Source organism: Rhinolophus ferrumequinum, chromosome 6, assembly GCF_004115265.2.
Source record: "Rhinolophus ferrumequinum isolate MPI-CBG mRhiFer1 chromosome 6, mRhiFer1_v1.p, whole genome shotgun sequence".
Lineage (NCBI taxonomy): Eukaryota > Metazoa > Chordata > Mammalia > Chiroptera > Rhinolophidae > Rhinolophus > Rhinolophus ferrumequinum.
The window spans coordinates 39962646-39983334 of record NC_046289.1 but is presented as its reverse complement, the minus strand read 5'-3'; the positions used below and the strand labels follow the sequence as shown (position 1 = coordinate 39983334).

At 34.5% G+C, this 20689-nt stretch overlaps 1 protein-coding gene across 2 annotated transcripts; it reads left to right on the top strand.

Annotated features, from left to right (window-relative positions):
* The first annotated feature begins 3275 nt into the window (after positions 1-3275).
* Positions 3276-20262, top strand: PSMC6 (proteasome 26S subunit, ATPase 6). Of its 2 annotated transcripts, none has more exons than XM_033107470.1 (14): positions 3276-3433; positions 4414-4493; positions 4581-4620; positions 4867-4919; positions 6833-6900; positions 7148-7262; positions 8659-8746; positions 10455-10516; positions 10603-10726; positions 11086-11147; positions 12548-12668; positions 12815-12895; positions 16159-16230; positions 18698-20262. In XM_033107470.1, exons 1-14 carry the CDS (start codon positions 3307-3309, stop codon positions 18814-18816), a joined length of 1212 nt encoding a protein of 403 aa, XP_032963361.1. In that variant the 5' UTR covers positions 3276-3306; the 3' UTR covers positions 18817-20262. The 2 variants fall into 2 exon arrangements, with proteins under 2 accessions (XP_032963361.1, XP_032963362.1); XM_033107471.1 differs by lacking the exon at positions 18698-20262 and adding an exon at positions 18343-18668.
* The last annotated feature ends 427 nt before the right edge of the window (positions 20263-20689 follow it).

Sequence of the window (20689 nt, the reverse complement as noted above, 5' to 3'; positions counted from 1 at the left end):
ATAGCGATTTAACCTAAGCTTGTATATCTTTTATGTATTGAGGATGAAGGTAGGGAAAGCGGTGATCTGGAGTGATATAAGTGTGTTAAGTCTTTATTTTCCTTATGAGGAAGTCAAAAGATAAATCCTAAAATTGATCTATCAAGAAATGGCAGCATAAGCATATTATTTAGAAATATGGAGGTAAAAATAGAACAAACAGTTAAAGAATTAGGGAATTAGGGACTTGGGTAGAATAGGGTGGGACAGTAGACTCCTCTTTTAAAATCTAAACCTGTAGTACTTTTTTTTGACTATCTTTGTGCATTACTTTGATGAAAGAAGAGTATTTCCAAAAAGCCTAGAAATTCTAATTTCTGTTCCTACCTCAGCATTTTCCTACTTAGTCATAGACACATTCAATTAAGTGCATTTTGGTAGGTATTTGGGGGTAGATATTTGGCATGACAAATTTCTAAAGACTCCGGTGTGGCTGATGTGTGAGCAAAAGTAGTTGCTACTTGCCTCTCTGGTACTATTTCCCAGTTTCTCTCTAGAAAAATATCAGTTCCCTATCACTGTATAACAAATTACCATAAAACTTAATGGCTTAACACAACAAATATTTATCATCTCACTGTTTTTGTGGGCCAGCAATTCAGGAGCAGCTAAACTCAGTTGTGTGACTCAGTCTCTAATGATGTTGTAATCAAGACTAGGGCTTCAGTCATCTGAAGGCTTGCTAGGGCTGGAGGCTCTTGCTTCCAAGATGGCTCCCCCACAGGGCTTCTGGCAGGAGGCCTCAGTTCCTTGCTGGCTGTCTGTCCCTTGCTATGTGGGCCTCTTCATAGATCTGCTAATGTGTCCTCATGGCATGACAGCCTTCAGAGGGCGTAACCCAAGGGAGAGTAAGGAGGAAGCCCCAGTGCCTTTTATGACCTAGTCTCTAGTTGTATACTTCCACTTCATTCTATTTGTCCAGAGCAATTTGCTAGATCTTGAGTAGAGGGTGAAATTAGGCTCCACTTTTTGAAGTGGGAAATACCAAAGAATTTGTGTACATATTTTTAAACCCCAGCACCCATCAATGTGAGATTATAGGTAATTAGATTAGGAAACTATCCTTAAATAATTTTTTGAAGATTTAAATCTATCTCATCACTGTTTGATATGACATCACTTTTAATTACCTCCCCCAAAACAAGATAGCCCTACTTCCTTTCTCACGTCTCTTCTTCTCTACTCTATGATACTGTAAGTTCCTTCAGGACTGATGACATTTCTTAGTATTTTTGTGTCTCTGCTTACCTATTGTAGTGTCTGACATATTCACATATTCATTCATGCAATAATTTATATATATAACCATCTTCTGGCAATACAATAATGAGCAAGAAATAGTCAGAGTCCTTGTTTTCCTGGAGCTTTTAGTCTACTTGGAGGAAAAGAAACTAAACAGTTTTTTAAAAATTTTTTATTAGGGAATATTGGGGAACAGTGTCATGTTTTTCCAGGACCCATCAGTTCCAAGTCAAGTCATTGTTTTCAATCTAGTTGTGGAGGGTGCAGCTCACTGTCTCATGTGGGAATCGAACCAGTGACCTTGGTGTTATGAGCACTGCACTCTAACCAACTGAGCCAACCAGCCACCCCAAGACACTAAACACACTTTTAAATCACACTTTTAAATGTATAATTACAAATTGAGCTACATTTTCTGATGGAGAGGAATACAGTCTTACAGGTGCATATAAAAAAGGAACAGGGCTGTTCTGGTGCCAACACTGAAAAACAGATAGGAGCTTCATCTGAAGTTGGAATTTTCCCAGATGGGTAAGAGAAAAAAAACACAGATCAAGGGAGTATGTGCCCATAAATATTTATTGAATTGAACCAAAAGGAGCTATCTTTTTTTTTCCCTCTGCCTCATCCTCTTTTCTTTACTTCTTGATGTCAGAAGTGATATATTTTGGAACGGATGGATTAGTTTGACCAGAATAATTGAAACTGGGTGGGAGAAGGGAGTATTTCTGCTCAATCCATCTTTCTTGTTTATTGTCTACTACAATACTCATTATGTTTGAAAAGGCAGAATAGAATATTCTCACAATGCACATAAGATTTTTTTTCTAATAAATTGAAGACATCTTTTATGTGACCTTGGTAATTTAATTCACGTAAGTTTGCACTTTATATGTATTGATAAGATATACCTATTAAAATTCAAACCACTGGACTACTGGATAAGATAAGATCAAGTGAACTCTATTTGGGGAATTTGACTGGTTTTATTGGAACAACAATAAATTCTCCCCAGGAACAATGCTGGGAAGAGGTACAGCAATAGGGACCTGTACCACAAAAATTGAGGTTATTACTACCCTTAAAATAAGTAATTTAAAATAACTTTCTTGAATGCTAACTATGTGCCAGATATCATGTTGATAGCTATAGGCCCACTATCTTATTTAAAACTCATGACATCGCTATGAGATAGGTACAATTATTATGCTCATTTTAGAGAGTACTGAGAGATTACTTTTTCGAAAAGCACAGAAATCTGAAAGGCAGTTCTATCAGACTTCCAATTCCTGACTCAAGGCTACTTCAGCATCTTTATCTTGGGCCCCACATCTCCACAATTCGCCCCCCTTCCGGTCTCATTGGCCTCCTTTCTGTACCTGGAAATGAGCCAAGCTGTTTTTCACCCGGATACCTTTGCATTTGCTGTTCCCTTTGTTTGGAAGTTTCTCCAGTTTATTACACAGCTGACTCCTTATCTCAGTATCTGTTCTAAATTTGTTCTCCTCACCTTACTCTATAACATCACCATACTTTATTTCCACTATAGTATAGTGTTTATTACTCTGAAATTGCTTTTTCTCATCTCCCTACCAGATCATATTCTTAGTACAAATGAATAAATGAATGAAATAGCCTACTCCTTTTGTACACAGAGATCTTGACTAGTACTGTGTTATACTGATAGGCCATCGAAGCTGTATATATAAAAATTGCACATTCCGGACTTCACTCCCATCTCAGTTTATTACAAAATCTTTCATGGTTCCAGGGCAGCAGTGACTTAAGAATACCGAGGCTCTCAGAAGATAAGGATTACAGCACCATGCTTTACCCAGCCCAACCTGCAGGGGACAGTGTGGCCGGAGGCGTTCTGTGCACACCAGCGTTCTAGGTGAAAGATTCCGAAGTCGGAGAGGTGGATAGAGAGGCGGGGCCAACCGGAAGGGGCGGGGTCGTTCACGAACCCGCCTTTCCAAGGAGGCTCTCCTCTCTCGCCCCTCCTCTTTCCCCGCCCTGGCCGCCATGGCCATTCCCGGCATCCCCTATGAGCGACGGCTTCTCATCATGGCGGACCCTAGAGATAAGGCGCTTCAGGACTACCGCAAGAAGCTGCTGGAGCACAAGGAGATTGACGGCCGTCTAAAGGAGTGTGAGTGCACCTTTCTTTCCACATAATCTCGTGCCTGGACCCGCTTCTGTCTTTGACAAAGCGGAGGCCTTTGGCCTAGCCCGGCAACCGAACCCTGAGATGGGAAGGCCTCGGTCGGAGGACAAGGCGCTTTGTCATCCCGCCCTGAGATTGGGTAGCAGAGTTTCTTCGGGCGTGGAAATGGCCCAGTCTGGTGCAGATGACAGAACATCCCCAGTTTTGAGACGGAAATGAGAGGACTGGAGGACACCTGGGGAAGAAATGGGCCAGGGATGTTTTCCAGGTTGGGGTGCAAGGAGTACCGTATTTGCAGAATCCCGGAGAAAGGAAGAGGCGTGAGTCTCAGGCAAGAGATGAGACCCGGGGAGTTGACCTGTGAGTGGAGTGGAAAGCAGGACACGGAGGGTGAGAGGGAATCCATCGGTCATAATAACCCTCTTCGTCTTTTCTCACGTTTTGAGTTGTCGTCTATCAGGCACACAAGTTTCCCTTACTCTCCTGAGCTAAAAGCGCACTTACATTTTTTCATAGTGCACCTTCACTGAGAAACCCGAGTGGTTTAATTAAATACAGGAAGACAATAACCATGTAATTCTGCGGAGCACTGCACCTGTTGACCTTATTTAGGGCAGAAAGACAGAGAGTAATAATCCCTATGGATAGGTGAAGAGGTGAGGAAGTGTCCAACTTTTATTTGGATTTGTAGGTGCAAATCCAGAAGTGTCATAGTGTCAATATCTGTTAAATATGTAACCTAAAATGTCCTTGAACGACTGAGTATTGCCGATTAAGAAAATAAAAAGATGATGCTTTGTAACATTTCGTTTTTAAACGTGTCACCTACTAACAGCAGGTGGATGCAATGGATGAAATATATGTAAAGTGAAATAAACTAAAGTAAACAAGTAAAGTGAGACTTAGTAACTGAAACTCATTGAGATTATTGTTTAATTAAAAATGTTCAAATTATATTATTTCAGTAAGGGAACAATTGAAAGAACTTACCAAGCAGTATGAAAAGTCTGAAAATGATCTGAAGGCCCTACAAAGTGTTGGGCAGGTAGGTAATGGAGTTTGGGGTGTGATGGTAATTGCTTTGTTTTTTAGCTGTTGGCAAAAACTAATGCTTTTTTTCTGTCTTTCTTAGATTGTGGGTGAAGTACTTAAGCAATTAACTGAAGAAAAATGTAAGTGGATTAGATTGTTGATAACAAAAAAAGCAGACTCCCTCCCACGACCAACTTTTGAAATGCTTATTATTCTAATGACAATATGAATGAAGGTAGATGCTATTCTTGCATAGACTTAATTTTTCTTTCAACTATGTATTGTCTCCTTGAAGGACAGAAATAAAACTCAACCTGCCATCGATGTGGGTATATTTATTTTTTAATTAATGTTTTTTAATTTGTTCTTTCATTTTCTTTTTCTAGTCATTGTTAAAGCTACAAACGGACCAAGATATGTTGTGGGTTGTCGTCGACAGGTAACATTTTACATCTGTATAGTGCTTTACAATTGACAAAAGCACTTTCATATCAGTTATTTCACTCTTGAAGTAAGCAGGTTAGGCATTATGCCCATAACTCCCAAAGGTGATTTGTTCAGATATAACTAATTGTTAGCAAAGCCTAAACTCAAACATGGGCTTTGACTCCTGATATTCTTTACTTTCTACTGTATCAACTTGCCTCAGTCAGCTCTATACACTTCAAAATCAAAGACTTTTAGAACTAGAAAATTTCTTAGACCATTCTATTTTCATGTGTTTTTTGAAGGGAACTGAAAAAGATTCTACCCTATCAATTACTTAAGTTTTATATTTAAACATTCCGAAATGTTACTTACAGACTTCACTGTAACCTAAGTTTGTTTTTTATGAGTTCATTTAGATTAGAATAGGCAAGTTAAAATGACTCCACATTTCATTTTGTAGTCGTCAAAAATACCAACAAATGGCTTTGAATCATTTAGTAGCCTCTGAAGCCAATTTATGTTCTACCCTATTTTTAGGAAGTGTTTTTGGAACATAGTTATACATTTATTGGGAAGAGCTTTTTCCAAGTATTTGTTGTATCAGGTTCAGGTTTTAAAACATTAACACAGTATGGCTGTAGAACAGAATTTAACCCAGGGACTAATTCTAATCTTAGGATTTTTGCCTAGCACAGCTGTGAGATGACATTTTCTAAATCAAAATATTAGATGCCTAGTCTGACAAAGGACTTTTATATTCCTTTCAGGGCCCTCTGGAAATGCCAAAAGTTGGCATTTCTAAGATAATTCATGGTTGTATGAGGGCAAGAGGGTATTCGAAAACTGGAAAACATTAGAAAAACCAGAGTATGTATTTCCTATAGATGTAAATGTTGACATAGCTTCACATTGATCTCTGTTTAGCTCTTTTGCAAATACCTCACGGTCAATTTTTTTAGCTTAATCCATTATGTTAAACCTACTATTTTGCTTGTTTACTTCATTTTAATTGGCACTAAATCCTAAACTTAGAGGTCTTTGAAAAATTCCATGGAAAGTGGTTAGCAATTTGTGTGATTCTGAAATTGTACTGGCAAGCAGTTTTTTAAACTATGGAAAAAGGTAATTTTATTTTTGAAAAATAACATCCTGAGTGTGAGGTGAATCTGTTGGATAGATTTTATCCAATTCTAGCCAAGTAAGTTATTCTGCCTAAATATGTCAGTAATTTGTTCAGTATGATTCAACCTAATGTGTAATGTAATGTATTCAGCATAGTGTCTGGCATATAGCAAAGGCATGAATGATGGCTGCTGTTTTTCTGCTTTGTTTGGTTTTGTTTTTAGCATTTTAATAAAAATCTCTAAGGGGAAATAGTGCATTTCCCCCTTATCTCCTATGATCAAGTAACACATTTTCCCCAAAAGCTATAGTTTTGAAAATAAATCTAATGGGCACAACTTTAAATGCTTCCCTTTCCTTCTTCCAAAATGTTCACCTAACAGATTTCTGTATAAGTGCTTTGGTACTAATTGCAGAAGTCACTGTACTATATATAGTGCCTGAATCAAAATAATGAGCAAAACTATATTAAAGAGTGAGCCTTTGAAAGTAAAACACTAAAGTCCATTCCTTCTTCATAAACAAAGCCATTACCACCTCAAACTTTGTGTATTAGTGATTGATTTTCACATTTCATACTGAGTGAGAATGTACAAAAGGGCATTCTTTTAGGGGGCAGATGGAAATAACTTTGAATTACAACTTTCATACTCTTCTATTGGCATGGTGTTTAAAATCTAATACTAATGTTCTCTCTGAAGGTTAACAATGATTATTTGGCTTCTAAATAATAATACTCCTGTTTGAGTGTTATTCCCCTTTTTAAATGTTTATTTAACTCCTTTTGTTTTATAAAATTAGCTTGACAAAAGTAAGCTGAAACCAGGAACAAGAGTTGCTTTGGATATGACTACACTAACTATCATGAGGTAGGTCTCTTATTCTGTTTCAGTTTATCTTTATTCTCACAGAGGGAAGATTTTATCCAAAATGTATGGGTGTTTTACCACTGAATATTTTGCCACTTTGTCCCTTTTACTAGTTCCTAATAATTTAAACATGTCTTTATAAAATCACATGTAGATGCTTACAGAAGCAAGTCACTTAAACTCTTATCTGTAGGCTAAGAGAAAATGCAACTTTTAAAACAAAAATACACATGCCTTATCGTTACAGATATTTGCCAAGAGAGGTGGATCCACTGGTTTACAACATGTCTCATGAAGACCCTGGGAATGTTTCTTATTCTGAGATTGGAGGGCTGTCAGAACAGATTCGGGAATTAAGAGAGGTTGGTAGTTGATGCTTTGTTTTCAGAACTTAATAATAAATAATACTGGTTTTAAAATTCATGAAGGGAGAAAGAGGATGAAAAACTACTTTGTCCAAAGAGTGGTTACTGAAAATGATACGTTTAATATTCTTGCTGAGATAAGAATAGCACTGAATTTCTAGCTGTGAAAATTATAGGTGTTTGTTAATTTGGAGGTAATATGGTGTTTAAAAAAATTCTGCTCTTTTTGACAAAGAAGAAAAAATTAAGAATAATTGATATAATCTAATGCCCATGCCATCTTTTTTGATTATTTTGATGATTTTGATTATTATAGGTTACTTGGATCAGAGCACATTTGGATAACGTGTGTAATGTAGTTTTCCCCATATCCCTATAAGTGTGAACTTCCCACCCATATAGTAGAGTAAGTTACCTGTGCCTTAAATATTTATTTTGATGGAGCTGTCTCCTGCCATTTAAGAAAAATACTGGCTTTTGGGTGGCTTAAATCTTTTACACTGTTAGGTGAAGAATCTAATCAGGATTAACTTGTTTCACAGCACAGATGGCTTCTTAATTATTCTCTTTGAAGCAAATTTATTGTCCTATTGATTTCATCCTAATTTAGGATGGAAATATTTAGGAATGAATGAGGATAGTCAGAATGGTTTACATCATCTGATTTAAGCCCTATGCCAGTAGTTTTCAGAGTTTAATACATTAAATTTTCTGTTATTAAAGATACAGATTCCTAGTACTATAAGGACTTTATGTTGGGCATTCATAACCTCAATTTTTCTATTCTCCAGTTCTTTCCTGGAATCAGCCTTAGGACATTGAGAGCAGAATATGTGATTCTTTCAAAGCTGCTATGACAAAATTCCAACACATGAAAATTTTATATACCTTTTTTCTTAGTAACAATTATAATTTAACAAAATATCCCCATTTAATAATTATTTTGTGGTGTAGTCCCAAATGCAAAATAGTATAGATCCTTTTGATTATTTATTTTTGCTGAAATGATTTTTTTTATAGTATAATTTTTATATTGAGGCATACTTTATAGTCAATAAAATGCAGATTTAAAGTGTATAATTCCAATGTGTTTTGACAAGTTATATGCCTGTGTAATGATCACTCTCGTCAAGTGTGTGGTTTGTTAAAATAACCACACACTTTTTAATTAGTTAATCTAAAAATACTATTTAAAAATTTTTAGATATGAGAGATATTTTAAATCTACCTGAAGAAAACCCTCTAATATAAATGATTTTACATAACACGGAATACTACGTATATTATAAATTACAATGTGTATACCTAACTATGCTGATATTTTACTTAAAACATTTGAAAGTACATCAAAATCCTTACCGACTGTTTAAAAACCGTGCAACTTCTTTTCTAGGTGATAGAATTACCTCTTACAAACCCAGAATTATTCCAGCGTGTAGGAATAATACCTCCAAAAGGCTGTTTACTATATGGACCACCAGGTCGGTATTGAATTATGTCTGCCCCACTAATGAAATAATGAATTAAGGAATAAAAAAATAAGGTGGAAATTTAAAGTAAGCAGTTCCAATCTCTACTCTGGTCAGAGTAAGAAAGGGATAGAAGAGTTGGGTCTACTATTCTCTCAGCGTGCTTATTCCTCTTGTGCCTCATAGGATATACAGTTGACCTTTGAACAAGTTGAAAAATCCACACGTTTGACTTCCCCAAAACATAACTACCTTTGGTATCCTTAGGGATTGGCTCCAGGACCCCTGCAGATACCAGAATACATGCATGCTTAAGTCATAAAATGGCATAAATCACTGTATACAGTCAGCCCTCTGTATGAGCAGACTTCCAACGGTGGATTGAAAACAGTATTTATTGAAAAAAAATCTGCATATTAGTGGACCCATGCAGTTCAAACCCATGTTGTTCAAGTGTCTGCTGTATATCTTAATGTGCCATATAATTCTAGTATAATGGTCCTATGTGGTTCACAGACCTTAGGGTGTCCCTGAGACACTTTCAGGGAGTCTGCAAGGTCAAAACTTACTTTCATAATACCAAAATGTTATTTGTCTTTTTCAGTGTGTTGGCATCTGTGCTGATGGTGCAAAAGCAATATGGGTAAAACTGCTCATGCCATAGTATGAATCACTTAAGTCAATGGCATGGAGTGGTACCATTGGTCATTGTGTTCTTGACCACTCACAGTATTAGGGAAAAAAATGCCAGTTTTTAAAATGTCCTTGGTGAAGCAGTAAAAATTACTAGTTTTGTTGAATATTGATCCTTGAATAACATCTTTATTCTGTCTGATGAAATAGAAAAGACATCTAAAGTGCTTCTGTTGCATATTGACTAGAATAGTTAACTCTTGTTCAGTTATTAGAGTTGCTAGCTGAATTCGCTGCTTTTCCAGAATACTTGATTTACTTGAAAGAACAATTTAGAGATAATCTGTGGTTATCAGACTGGTTATTCGGACAGATTATTGGTTATCTGGTACACATTTTTCAAAAATGAATCAAGTTAGCCTGTAATGTTAAAGGAAAAACTGTAGCCAGTGGTAAAATTTGAGCTTTCAAGCAAAAATTATAGTTTTTGAAAACTTAAGTCTGGCACTATGAGCTTGACAGCAGCTTTCTAATATGTTAATACTTAAAAAGATGGGATTGGTGGTGATATTAACAAATGTGATTTTTTAATTGTATAATGAAAAATGCCAACATTTCAAACAAAATTTACTATCGAAAGGATTACATCTTTAAAAGGCTTTTGAAAGTTTGTTTTACTTTCCATTTAATTAGGACTTCTTTTCATAACTCAATGAACCAATAGTTTCTAAATAACCAACACTTGACATACAATATCTTGTATGGGTAAAAGGTCCATTTAGTGTGCACAATAACCAATGGATTTTAATGTAACAAGTTTCCACTGTAGTCTATGAGTAAATAGGGTTTGATATATTTCTAAGGTTATTTTACTCAGTATGCTTTAAATAAAATTACAAGGGATACTGAATAAATTTTAAAATTTTAATATTTAAAGTAGAAGTGCTTTGGAATTTTCAATGGAAATGCTGTTTAGGATTTAGCTTCTGCTTTACAAAATTTACTATCGAAAGGATTACATCTTTAAAAGGCTTTTGAAAGTTTGTTTTACTTTCCATTTAATTAGGACTTCTTTTGTCATTCTTAGGTACAGGAAAAACACTCTTGGCACGAGCTGTTGCTAGCCAGCTGGACTGCAATTTCTTAAAGGTAAAGGGAAGATTCTTTGTGTAGGTGTTGAAATTAAATTTTATTTGAATTATTTATGTTTACCTTAATGTTTTTCCTTTAATCAGGTTGTATCTAGTTCTATTGTAGACAAGTATATTGGTGAAAGTGCTCGTTTGATCAGAGAAATGTTTAATTATGCCAGAGACCATCAACCATGCATTATTTTTATGGATGAAATAGATGCTATTGGTAAGAGTAACACCTTTTAAAATTTATTTTAAGATTTTCTTGAAAGCATTAGGAAATTTTTAAAAAATCTAAAAGAACTTTTTTCTTATCTCCTCCAATTGCAACTTGTATAAAGTCACAAAATGAACTGGATATTTTAAAAAAATTCTTAATGAAGTTTTACCAATTTTAATACATAACCTTTGACGTTGACAAAATAATAAATGTTATACCAAAATCATTAACTTTGTCAGATAAAATTCTTACTATTTAATTTTCATCTTAATGTTTTTAACCCCAGAAACTGTCATATTCTCTTTTCTTAAATGATAGTTATAGAGAGAAAGTAATGCATATGAGTTACCATATCACTATTTTAGGTGGTCGTCGGTTTTCTGAGGGTACTTCAGCTGATAGAGAGATTCAGAGAACTTTAATGGAGGTAAGATTTGGTAAATGGGATTTATAAAGAAATCAGTATTTATTGAATAAAGAAGTGAACGTTGGATATTTGAAAGCCAAATATGTACAATGGTTTAAATGAAGAATACACTTAAGTATGAAATTTGAAAATATTGACAGGAATGAACACAATTCTCCACCACAATCTTGAGTAAGAAAATGACTACAGAAAATAATGGGTATCTACAAAATTCCTATTTGATGTACAGCTCTGCTTTTCTATGTCTTTTGAACAGACAGCCATTCAGACGTTTAAATTGTATATTGTATAACTTACATGGTGAATGTGATCTTGCACTAATTTTAGTTAAGACATTTTATGAGTAATGGACATATTAAAACTGGTGGCAATAAATGAGTTATAATTATGTAGGTGGCTGCTCTAAAAATCACTAACACTTTCCTCTCTTGCTTTATTGCTGAGAATGTGAGGAAACTAAAATAGTTTTTATAATGGAAAAAGTTGGATGATGGGATATTAGAATGTACATAAAGCCTTTCTCCCCTCCAAATTCTGTGAAAGTGATGGCAAGATCCCAAATATATTTTCCCATTTCTACAAATAGGAGCTGGGTAACATAGGTAATGTAGTGTCCAGTTTTGTCTAAGAATGGATATTTGAAAATTATTTTTCATAATTATACTGATTTGCTCAGAAGATATAGTGTTTTAAAATTAGTTGTAGAGTCTGTTAGACTTTAAACTGAGGTATTTTTTTTAAAATGCAGATATTAGTTTTATTCATGTAACTGATATGTTGTCAACTAACAGATACTTTGGGAAATAGACATGTCAGGCTAGCTATATTTTAAAGAGTTTGTTAAATGCAGTTAGCTTTTTCAACATTGACTCAGAAAACTTTAGGAATCAAAGGACATGTGTACTGTCTCTATTTCTATGTATAGTAGAATTATTTGAAAAGATAATTTAATGGACTTATTATCAAATTTATAGAAAAATAATTATGTCTGGTTATCCCAATGTAAATTTTATGCCAGCATGCCATACACATTTTATACAATAGATTTTGTTACTAGTTTTTATTTTTAAAAGTAATGGTATGAAGAAAACTTGGAAATCAGATCCACATAATTCTTGACCAGATGAAAACCTTCACACTGTTAAAACTACCTAATAGCTATCAGAAGGTAAACAGTTAAATAATCTTGGAACTTTGAGGATGGAAAGTGTATCCCTTTGAGAGAGAAAAAAGTAGGATTTCATAAAATGATCATTTTGACAGTTACATCACTACGTAGCTATGTGTAGGCAATACATTTCATGGTATTAGGTATATAAAGAGTGTGCTATGTATTTTTTTAATGGTTGGGATGTTTTGTAAAATCTGTTTATGATTTTTATTTACAAATATATTCTTAGTTACTGAATCAAATGGATGGATTTGATACTCTACATAGAGTTAAAATGATCATGGCTACAAACCGACCAGATACACTAGATCCTGCTTTGCTTCGTCCAGGAAGATTAGATAGAAAAATACGTGAGTTGAGTTTCTTTACCTGCTGTCCATTTCCGTTTGTCTATGTTCAGTTCTCTTTCTATATCTCCTCCTCACCCCCTACTTTATTTAAGAAAAGAAACAAAAAACTGACTGCAAAAGAATTTTTTATAATTTCTTGTTTTCAGATATTGATTTACCAAACGAACAAGCAAGATTAGATATATTGAAAATCCATGCAGGTCCCATTACAAAGCATGGTGAAATAGGTAAGGAAATAACCTATTTTATATATATTTGCATTTGGTAAATTAAGCAAAATGCTGTTGAATATCATTGACAGTCTGTCAAATCTGGTTTTAAATTCAGCAAACATGGTGGTTTTAAATTTGGCTGATAGTTATTGAGCGTCAGCTCTATGCTAGGAATTGTTCTAAGTGTTCGGTATATAGCAATGAACAAAACTGATGAATTCCTGCCTTTATAGAACTTACATTCTTGTTAGGAAAGACAGATAAAGTGAGTAAAATATATAGTATATTAGATGGTGATATGTGCCGTGGAGTAAAATAAAGCAAGAAAAGGGGACTAGGTAATGCCAGGAGTAGGCATGAATGAATATATAAGTGGAGGTGGGGAGAGGGCAGCACGGGGAAGGCCTTATCAAGAAGGTGATTTTTAAGCAGTGACCTGAAAAGATGAAGAAACTAGATGTGAATATTTGGAGGAAATCATGCAGAGGGAGCGGCAAGTAAGAACTTTGAAGCAGGTGCATGCTTGGAACATTCTAGGACCAGCGAAGAGGCCAGAGTGCCTGTGGCAGAGTAAATGGGACAGTGATAGCAAGTGAAATCATAGAAGTAATGGGGACCAGAGTGTGTAGAGCCTTATTGAGGCCATCATGTACAAACTTTGGCTTTTATTTATAATGATTTAGATGCCATTGGAGGATTGTGAGCAAAGGAATGATATGATCCTACTTTTTGATATTTTTAACTTTTTATTATAGAAAACTAGAAATACATAAATGTAGAGATAAAATACAATGAACTTCTAACCCTAGGTTCTCATCCCCCAGCCTCAATAATTATGAATTCTTGGCCAGTCATGTTTCATCTTTAATCTCTCCCACCCCTTACCTTCCGTCTGTATTTTTAAAAAGCAAATCTCAACATTATATCATTTCATCTGTAAATATCTCGAAATTCACTTATGTTAAAAAATCATTATTCTGACTGCATGAAGAGGGACAAGCAAGAGGATCAGTTAGGTTATTTCAGTGATCCAGGCAAAGGTGATGGTGGCATGGTCCAAGGTGGTAGCAGTGTTTTAAGATAATGAGATTCTGGATGTATTTTGAAAATAGAGGTGACTTGGTAATGAATTGGATGTGGAATGTGAGCTAAAGAGGAGTAGGGAAAACTTAACGTTTTTGACTCAGACAACTGTAAAGATGGAGTTACCATCAGTAAAAATAGAGGAAGACTGGAAAGATTAGGTTTTAAAGATTAGGTTTTAATTGGCATTTGACATGCCAATTAGATATCCAAATAAAGATGTTGATTAGTAGTTGTGTATGCATCAATAGTTCATTGGGGTGGTCTGGAAACATAAATGTGGATAATAGCATAAAAATGGTTTTTAAAGTCTTGAGGTTAGATGAGATTTCTGAGGAAGCGAATGTGGGTAGAGAAGAGTCTCAGAAACTGAGCTGAGATAATTCTGACATTAAGAAGTTGAGATGAAGAACCATCAGAGATGGAGCAGGTATAGTCACACAGGTATAGTCTACAGGAGTAGAATCAGGAGCTAGTGGTGTCCTGGAATATAAATGAAGAAATTGTTACAAGGAAGGATTAATTCTCTGTCAAATGCTGACAGTGGGTCAGATAAAAAGAGTTCTGAGAATGGACCTTCGGTTTTACCATGTGGAGACCATTGTCGACCTTATCAAAAACAATTTCTTTGGAGTGGTGGGAATGAAAGTCTACTTCAAATGTGTTTCAGAGAGATTGGGAGGAGAGACATTGAGTTTAGACATTTCTTTCAAGGAGTTCTATAGCAAAGGGGAGAAGAGAAGAAATGGAGCTGTAGCAGAAATGGAGACGAGAATTTGGGGCAGTTTTCTTTAAGATAGAAGAACTTACAGTTCTCTTTATGCTTATGGGAATGATCTAGGAGAGTGAGAAATTTATAGTGCACTTTCCTTGAAAAGGGGTTAGCCTTGTCTATGAGCATAGAATAGGAGGGAAGGCAGAATATATGGATGCTGATGATGACAGATTCTCAAATATGGCAGGAACTTGTAGAGTTTTTCTTCTGAATGCTTTTATTTTCTAAGTGAAATAGAAAGCAAGTTCAGAGTGAAGATGGGAATCTAGTATAATTACCGAGCAGCTCTAAAAACCTTGTAGAAGTTAATGTAGAAATAATTACAAATATTTGGTTATCGCCTCTCACTAATTTTCTTATTGCTTATGTAAAAGAGTTTTGAGCTGGAAAGATTGAGCTGAAATAAAAATGTCATTTATAGGTTTCTTCCAATACTGAACTCTTGCTAGGTGCCAGATACTATGTTAACCTTGGGAATCCCTGCTCTCAGGAAGTTTACAATTAATTTGAACCTGAATGAAGACTAACAATTCCCTGTGTGGTTTCTAATAAAGATTGACATACTCTAGATTGCCTGACAAAGGGTTTCTCGTGAGTTACTCACATTGTAGTAGCCTACTCTGCCTCTTATTTCTGTCCCTGTTCTATATCAAGTCCATAACTGCCACCCCAAACCAACAGTTCTGCATTTTAAGTCTGCCTTGTGGATACAATGGTCACTTTATAATCACTGTTATCATAGATCTGATACCTCACCACTTAGAGCTTGTACAAAAACCATAAAAGCTACCCAATGCTTGCTTTAGCATTTGAAAATTCCATATGATAAAATTACGTCTGCTGACTATATTTGGTATATTTTATATTTGGCTTATGTGAGTAAATTCCATTGTGATTACAGTTGGTTTTGAATGCCTCGGTTTATTCAAATTAAAGATCTGGTCACAGTTTAATGAGTTATAGCTTGACAGATATCTGAAGTTACCTGTGCATAACTGTTTCACTGTATTGAAAGATTAAGATGCTTTCAAGCTCGTTAAGGGTGCTCTTTCCAGCTGCTGAGAAATAGAAGTTGGCTACTCTTGGAATTTGGTTTAAAGCTGGACAGATTTGCTTTGTTATAGGGTCAGAGCTTTGTCTCAAGTCCTCATTTTCTTTCAAAGTCTAATCTCAGAAAAGATGCTTTCAGATATTGAGGATATTTGTTGGTTTTAAAGTTTTAAAAGTATGTTTATTTCTGCTTGGTGCTGGTTTACTTAGCAGAAGTATAGTTTCTGGTTGTCTGTAATTGTGAAATGATAACAGATGATGCCTAGGTGATCGAATTCAAAGCAAGCTCTTCAGTTTAAATTTTCCATTTGTGCATAACTCAAGAAAAGGTCTTTTCCCCCCCTAACTTCCAGTATTTTTTCCTAAACAGATTATGAAGCAATTGTGAAGCTTTCAGATGGCTTTAACGGAGCAGACCTGAGAAATGTTTGTACTGAAGCAGGTATGGTTTTTTTAGGTACAATTTTTGCTATTGATTTGATTTGTTTAATTTGCTAAAAACGTGTTGAGTTTGTCCAAAAGCAGAGCCTGGGCTTTGCAAAGATTTGCGTAATTGTTTTGGGGAATGACTCCAAAATACAGGAGAGAATGGGACAACTGAGATTGAAAAAGGGAAAGCAATTATAAGGCTGCACTATTGAGATAGCTGCTCTAGGTAAGGGGAGTTTGATTTCTTATGAGACCCTCAGAGAAACACAGAAATGCCTTCTAGGATTACCCAGCTGAAATATAGGAGACTGGCATTTATTTACCAGCTCTCATCTCCCCTTAGATAAGATTTGCCCTTGGGTATGTTAGCTCCTTAGCAGTCTGGATGCCTTAGAGCAGAATGTGCAAAGACATGCTTGTGATAGGAGACTGAGCCCCTGAAGTAAGGCCAAGACTATACAGAACTTTGCCATACCTGTGGCTGGAAGGAGACTGGGTCAGCACCACAGGAATCGGCTGCAAAGTGGATGATGTGTCCTGCTACTAATCTGTCAGCAGTAAGCTTTGAAATATTGATCTCTGAATTTGTGATCATGCAACTTGTGTAAAATGTAATAGTTTTTTAATATAATTTTCCCTGTGGGTTGTGTGATTCTATTTTTATTTCTGGTACCAAGAGGCTTCTTTAAAGCCCAGGGTCATTTAATCTTCGTCCTTTACACAGAATCTCAAAATCGAAAAAATTAATTTCTACGGTGTTACAACATGTGATTTCCTCTTTTTTTTGTATCACCTTTAGCTTTATATTAACATTTCTTGTAAATTCAACAGATAGCATTTAAAGAGGCTCCTCAGGCATGGCTTTTCCATAGGAATATCTTTGTGGGCATACTGTGACTCAGTATCTGAATCAAAAGATCTGCAGGTCTAGAAACTCAGTACTAGAGTAAGTCATGCTCCCAAAGACTTATTAGCGAAGAAAAGTATTAAGGCTACACTGTCATGCAGCTTGAACTACTTGGAGTAATTTATGACATTCTTTTTTCTAAAATCTATACTGGACTAAATTATTATCTAAAGATTTCTTTAGTGAAATTGAAATCCTAAAAAAAGAGTGTCATAATCTTAAAGGCTGATGCCATCAAATTATGAGTCTCCTTATTTTTCACATATTTAAAAATTTATTTTTAGCTATTTCCAATAAAGAGCTATATAACTTCTGTGTGGATTCAAATTTTAGCTTTTTAACGGTGGAGCATTCACATCTGGAGACAATACTGAAATTCTTTGGTTTTCTTTTATACTTCAAGCCTTTTTTGTTAACATCTTTCTGTAAGTAAAAACACACTAGATTCAGTTATAGTTGTCTTTTCCATTCAAATCCAGAGATTTTCATAATTTTTGGATCACAATGTATCTCAGACTCCCTCATTCACTAAACAATGATTTGGAAACAGTCATATGTACAAGGTTTGGAAAAATAACTTACCTAACTTAGTAGTAACCTTCTAAACAAGTTTTAAAACTTCAGTATTAAAAGTCATTTCCATTCACCTGATTTCTGAGGACAACATAGAGTGCTATTTTCAAGACCCTTATAATTAGAAATCTTGAAAGGGAAGATAGGAAGTATCTCTTGAACTTTTCTACTCAAACCCACTCATTTTACATAAGTGAAAAAGCAATATAAGCAGATCCTTAATGAAAATATTAGTAGGATTCATTTAATTAGTAGATAGTGATAACTTACCAGTTTTAGCTTTTCATGAAATACAGGATCCTCTCAAAACCTGGGACCTACATCCATTATACAACTACAGAATATTAAAAAGAAAAAACACAAACTAAAAACTCTTATCCCTTTGTCAATTAGTATTTGACAAGTAACTTGTCAAAAACTTGAAAGAAAAAATTGAATTGTGATACTTGAATATGAAAGTCAATTTGTACATAAATAGGGTAATTTTAATATGTAAATAATGGCACTGAGTTTTGTTAAAGCTCACTGGTGGCTTTTTAAAATTTCCTACTCCCTAAACTTTTGATTATTAACAAGAAACAGCTATCAAGATAACTGGAAGTGTGTTGTATTTTCCCAAACCATATACGTGCTCCTTCCTTCCAGGGAATTGCTGCCTGTGGAATTAAGAAACTACTGCCTAAACTGTATGTTTTGTTGATAGTTGGATTTGGTTTGTTTTTTTCCAAGATGCCATTGGATACAGAGACTGTATGAGCTGGATTTTAAATATTTAGTTAATTGTCTCATTGTTTTCTAGCTTTTCTTTTGGAAAATAATGCTCACAATAGCTATGGGAATTTATTGAACAATGATAGTGATTTTTAACAAACCAAAATTACTGATTCAGCAATAGTAAATCTAGGTTCCTTAACATTTATTCTATGGAATTACATTATTTAGTTTCTTATAATAAATAATTCACATATTATATGTAGCAGTTATGTTTTGTTCTCCACAGGTATGTTTGCAATTCGTGCTGATCATGATTTTGTAGTACAGGAAGACTTCATGAAAGCAGTCAGAAAAGTGGCTGATTCTAAGAAACTAGAGTCTAAATTGGATTACAAACCTGTGTAATTTACTGTAAGGATTTTGATAGATGCATGACAGACATTGGCTTAATATAAAAATAAAGTTAAGGAAAATAATGTATGTATTGGCAATGATCTCATTAAAAGCGTATGAATAAATGTGTATGAATAACATCAAAGAATTAGTAATTCAGTAATTCTACTTTTAAGATTGGTACAGAAGAAATTTGTATATTTGTTAATGTTGCATTTATGGCAGCAGAAGTTATAAAAAGAGTATGTTGTAGCTTTTCGTATTTGCTGTGTGAGCATTTTGTAAAACATTGGTTTAAGATCGTAGTTTAAAAGAGCATTTCTTATGACTTATTTTATATCATTTGTTTTCCTCATCCTAAAAAAGTTGAATAAAATCTGTTTGATTCAGTTCTACATATATTCTTGTCTTTTGTAAGAATACATTGACTATAGTCCTTTAGGTTCTTTAGTAAGTAAACTAATAACCAAGGTGAAGTTGTATTTAGACGGTCAGCTTTTGAGTTTTATTTTAAAACAGTACCCACACTGTTTTCATAACAGCATATATACTATGTTATATTTAATATAGGTGTGTCTATGTGTCTACATCTATATATTCCTCCTTCCAGAAAGTCTTTATTTACTCTTCACCTACTATGATTAGGCTGTATAATAGATACTTGAAATAGTACATACGCATCCATAGTCTTTTTTTAGATTATGATTGAAAGTAATATTTGCTAATAAATATGACTTGGTTTTCCTAAGTTATGTGAGATGATAGTTCCCTTTTGAGAATGTTAAGGTCGGGACCCTCTTCCCAGAAAAATCCATACATACATATGTATAATTTTGCACTTACTAAAAGTTAAGGAGATTTATTATTTCCCAAGCTCACTCGTGAACTCTATAGGTATCTATGGATACCAGACTAAAGAGTGTCTGATGTAGGGAATGTTGATGTCAGAAATGTTCAAAACAAAAGTTCTGTTACCTATACACAATTCTTTCTCATATCATGGCAATTAAAGTTTTAACAATTACAATAGGAAATCATCATTGGGCATCAGTTGAGATTATCTTATATTAAAGGTGTTATTAAAAAAGAAACTTGACTTCAGTTTCATAAACACTGAAAACCAAACAATACATGACCTGGGTAATTGTAAAATCATTCTTCAAATTAAAAACTTACTAACAGTATAGTGTGCCTTTCTATAACTTTAAAAGATAGAGAACAGATTACATAGTGGTAGAAAAAATGGTTCACTCAAGCTAGCCATCTAATACTCGTTATTGAACAGTTCCATTTCTATATATGTTGGCAGTGCATTTCATAAATGTGACAATATAAAAGTAATAGGATGTTTGTGTGTGTGTGTGGGGGGGTGTCTTATGTAAAATATCCATGTGATTTTTTTTACTTTCCCATTGTAATTTGCAAATGACTTTAATAAATGACTCTCTTGCCTGTTTACTTTGGTGATGGTTATTGTTTCAAGAATCAGTTTGGTGTACAAACCTTTAATGTTTAAGTGTGGGTTCTTTCATTTTTAAGCTTGGTTTTCCTCATCAGTTTTAAAAACAAAGATGATAATAGTACCTCCCTAGGCCCAGAGAATGTATATACCTAAACTTTATTAACAATATAGTATTAACTCTGACTCAATTTTAAAAAATACTCAAAGCTGTATAATTTAACATGTTGAAATATTAATAAATTTCAAATTAAAGAGATCTTTAGTATTATGTACATTATTGAGTAAGCGATCAATTCCGTTTCTATTTCTTAGTTTTTCTATTTGCCATTTCTTGAGATTTTCTAGTTGTCATATACCTAAGTCCACCGTTTCAATTTGCTTAAAAGTGATGTGTGTTTCATTTTCTGTGTAGCATAACATAAT

What these genes read in the sequence shown, in the direction of transcription:
- PSMC6 (XM_033107470.1), top strand. Translation starts at nt 3,307, where the DNA reads ATGGCCATTCCCGGCATCCCCTATGAGCGACGGCTTCTCATCATGGCG. An exon ending in GGATGAAATAGATGCTATTG is followed by an intron (nt 10,727 to 11,085) that starts GTAAGAGTAACA and finishes TCACTATTTTAG; the next exon opens with GTGGTCGTCGGTTTTCTGAG. An exon ending in AAATGTTTGTACTGAAGCAG is followed by an intron (nt 16,231 to 18,697) that starts GTATGGTTTTTT and finishes TGTTCTCCACAG; the next exon opens with GTATGTTTGCAATTCGTGCT.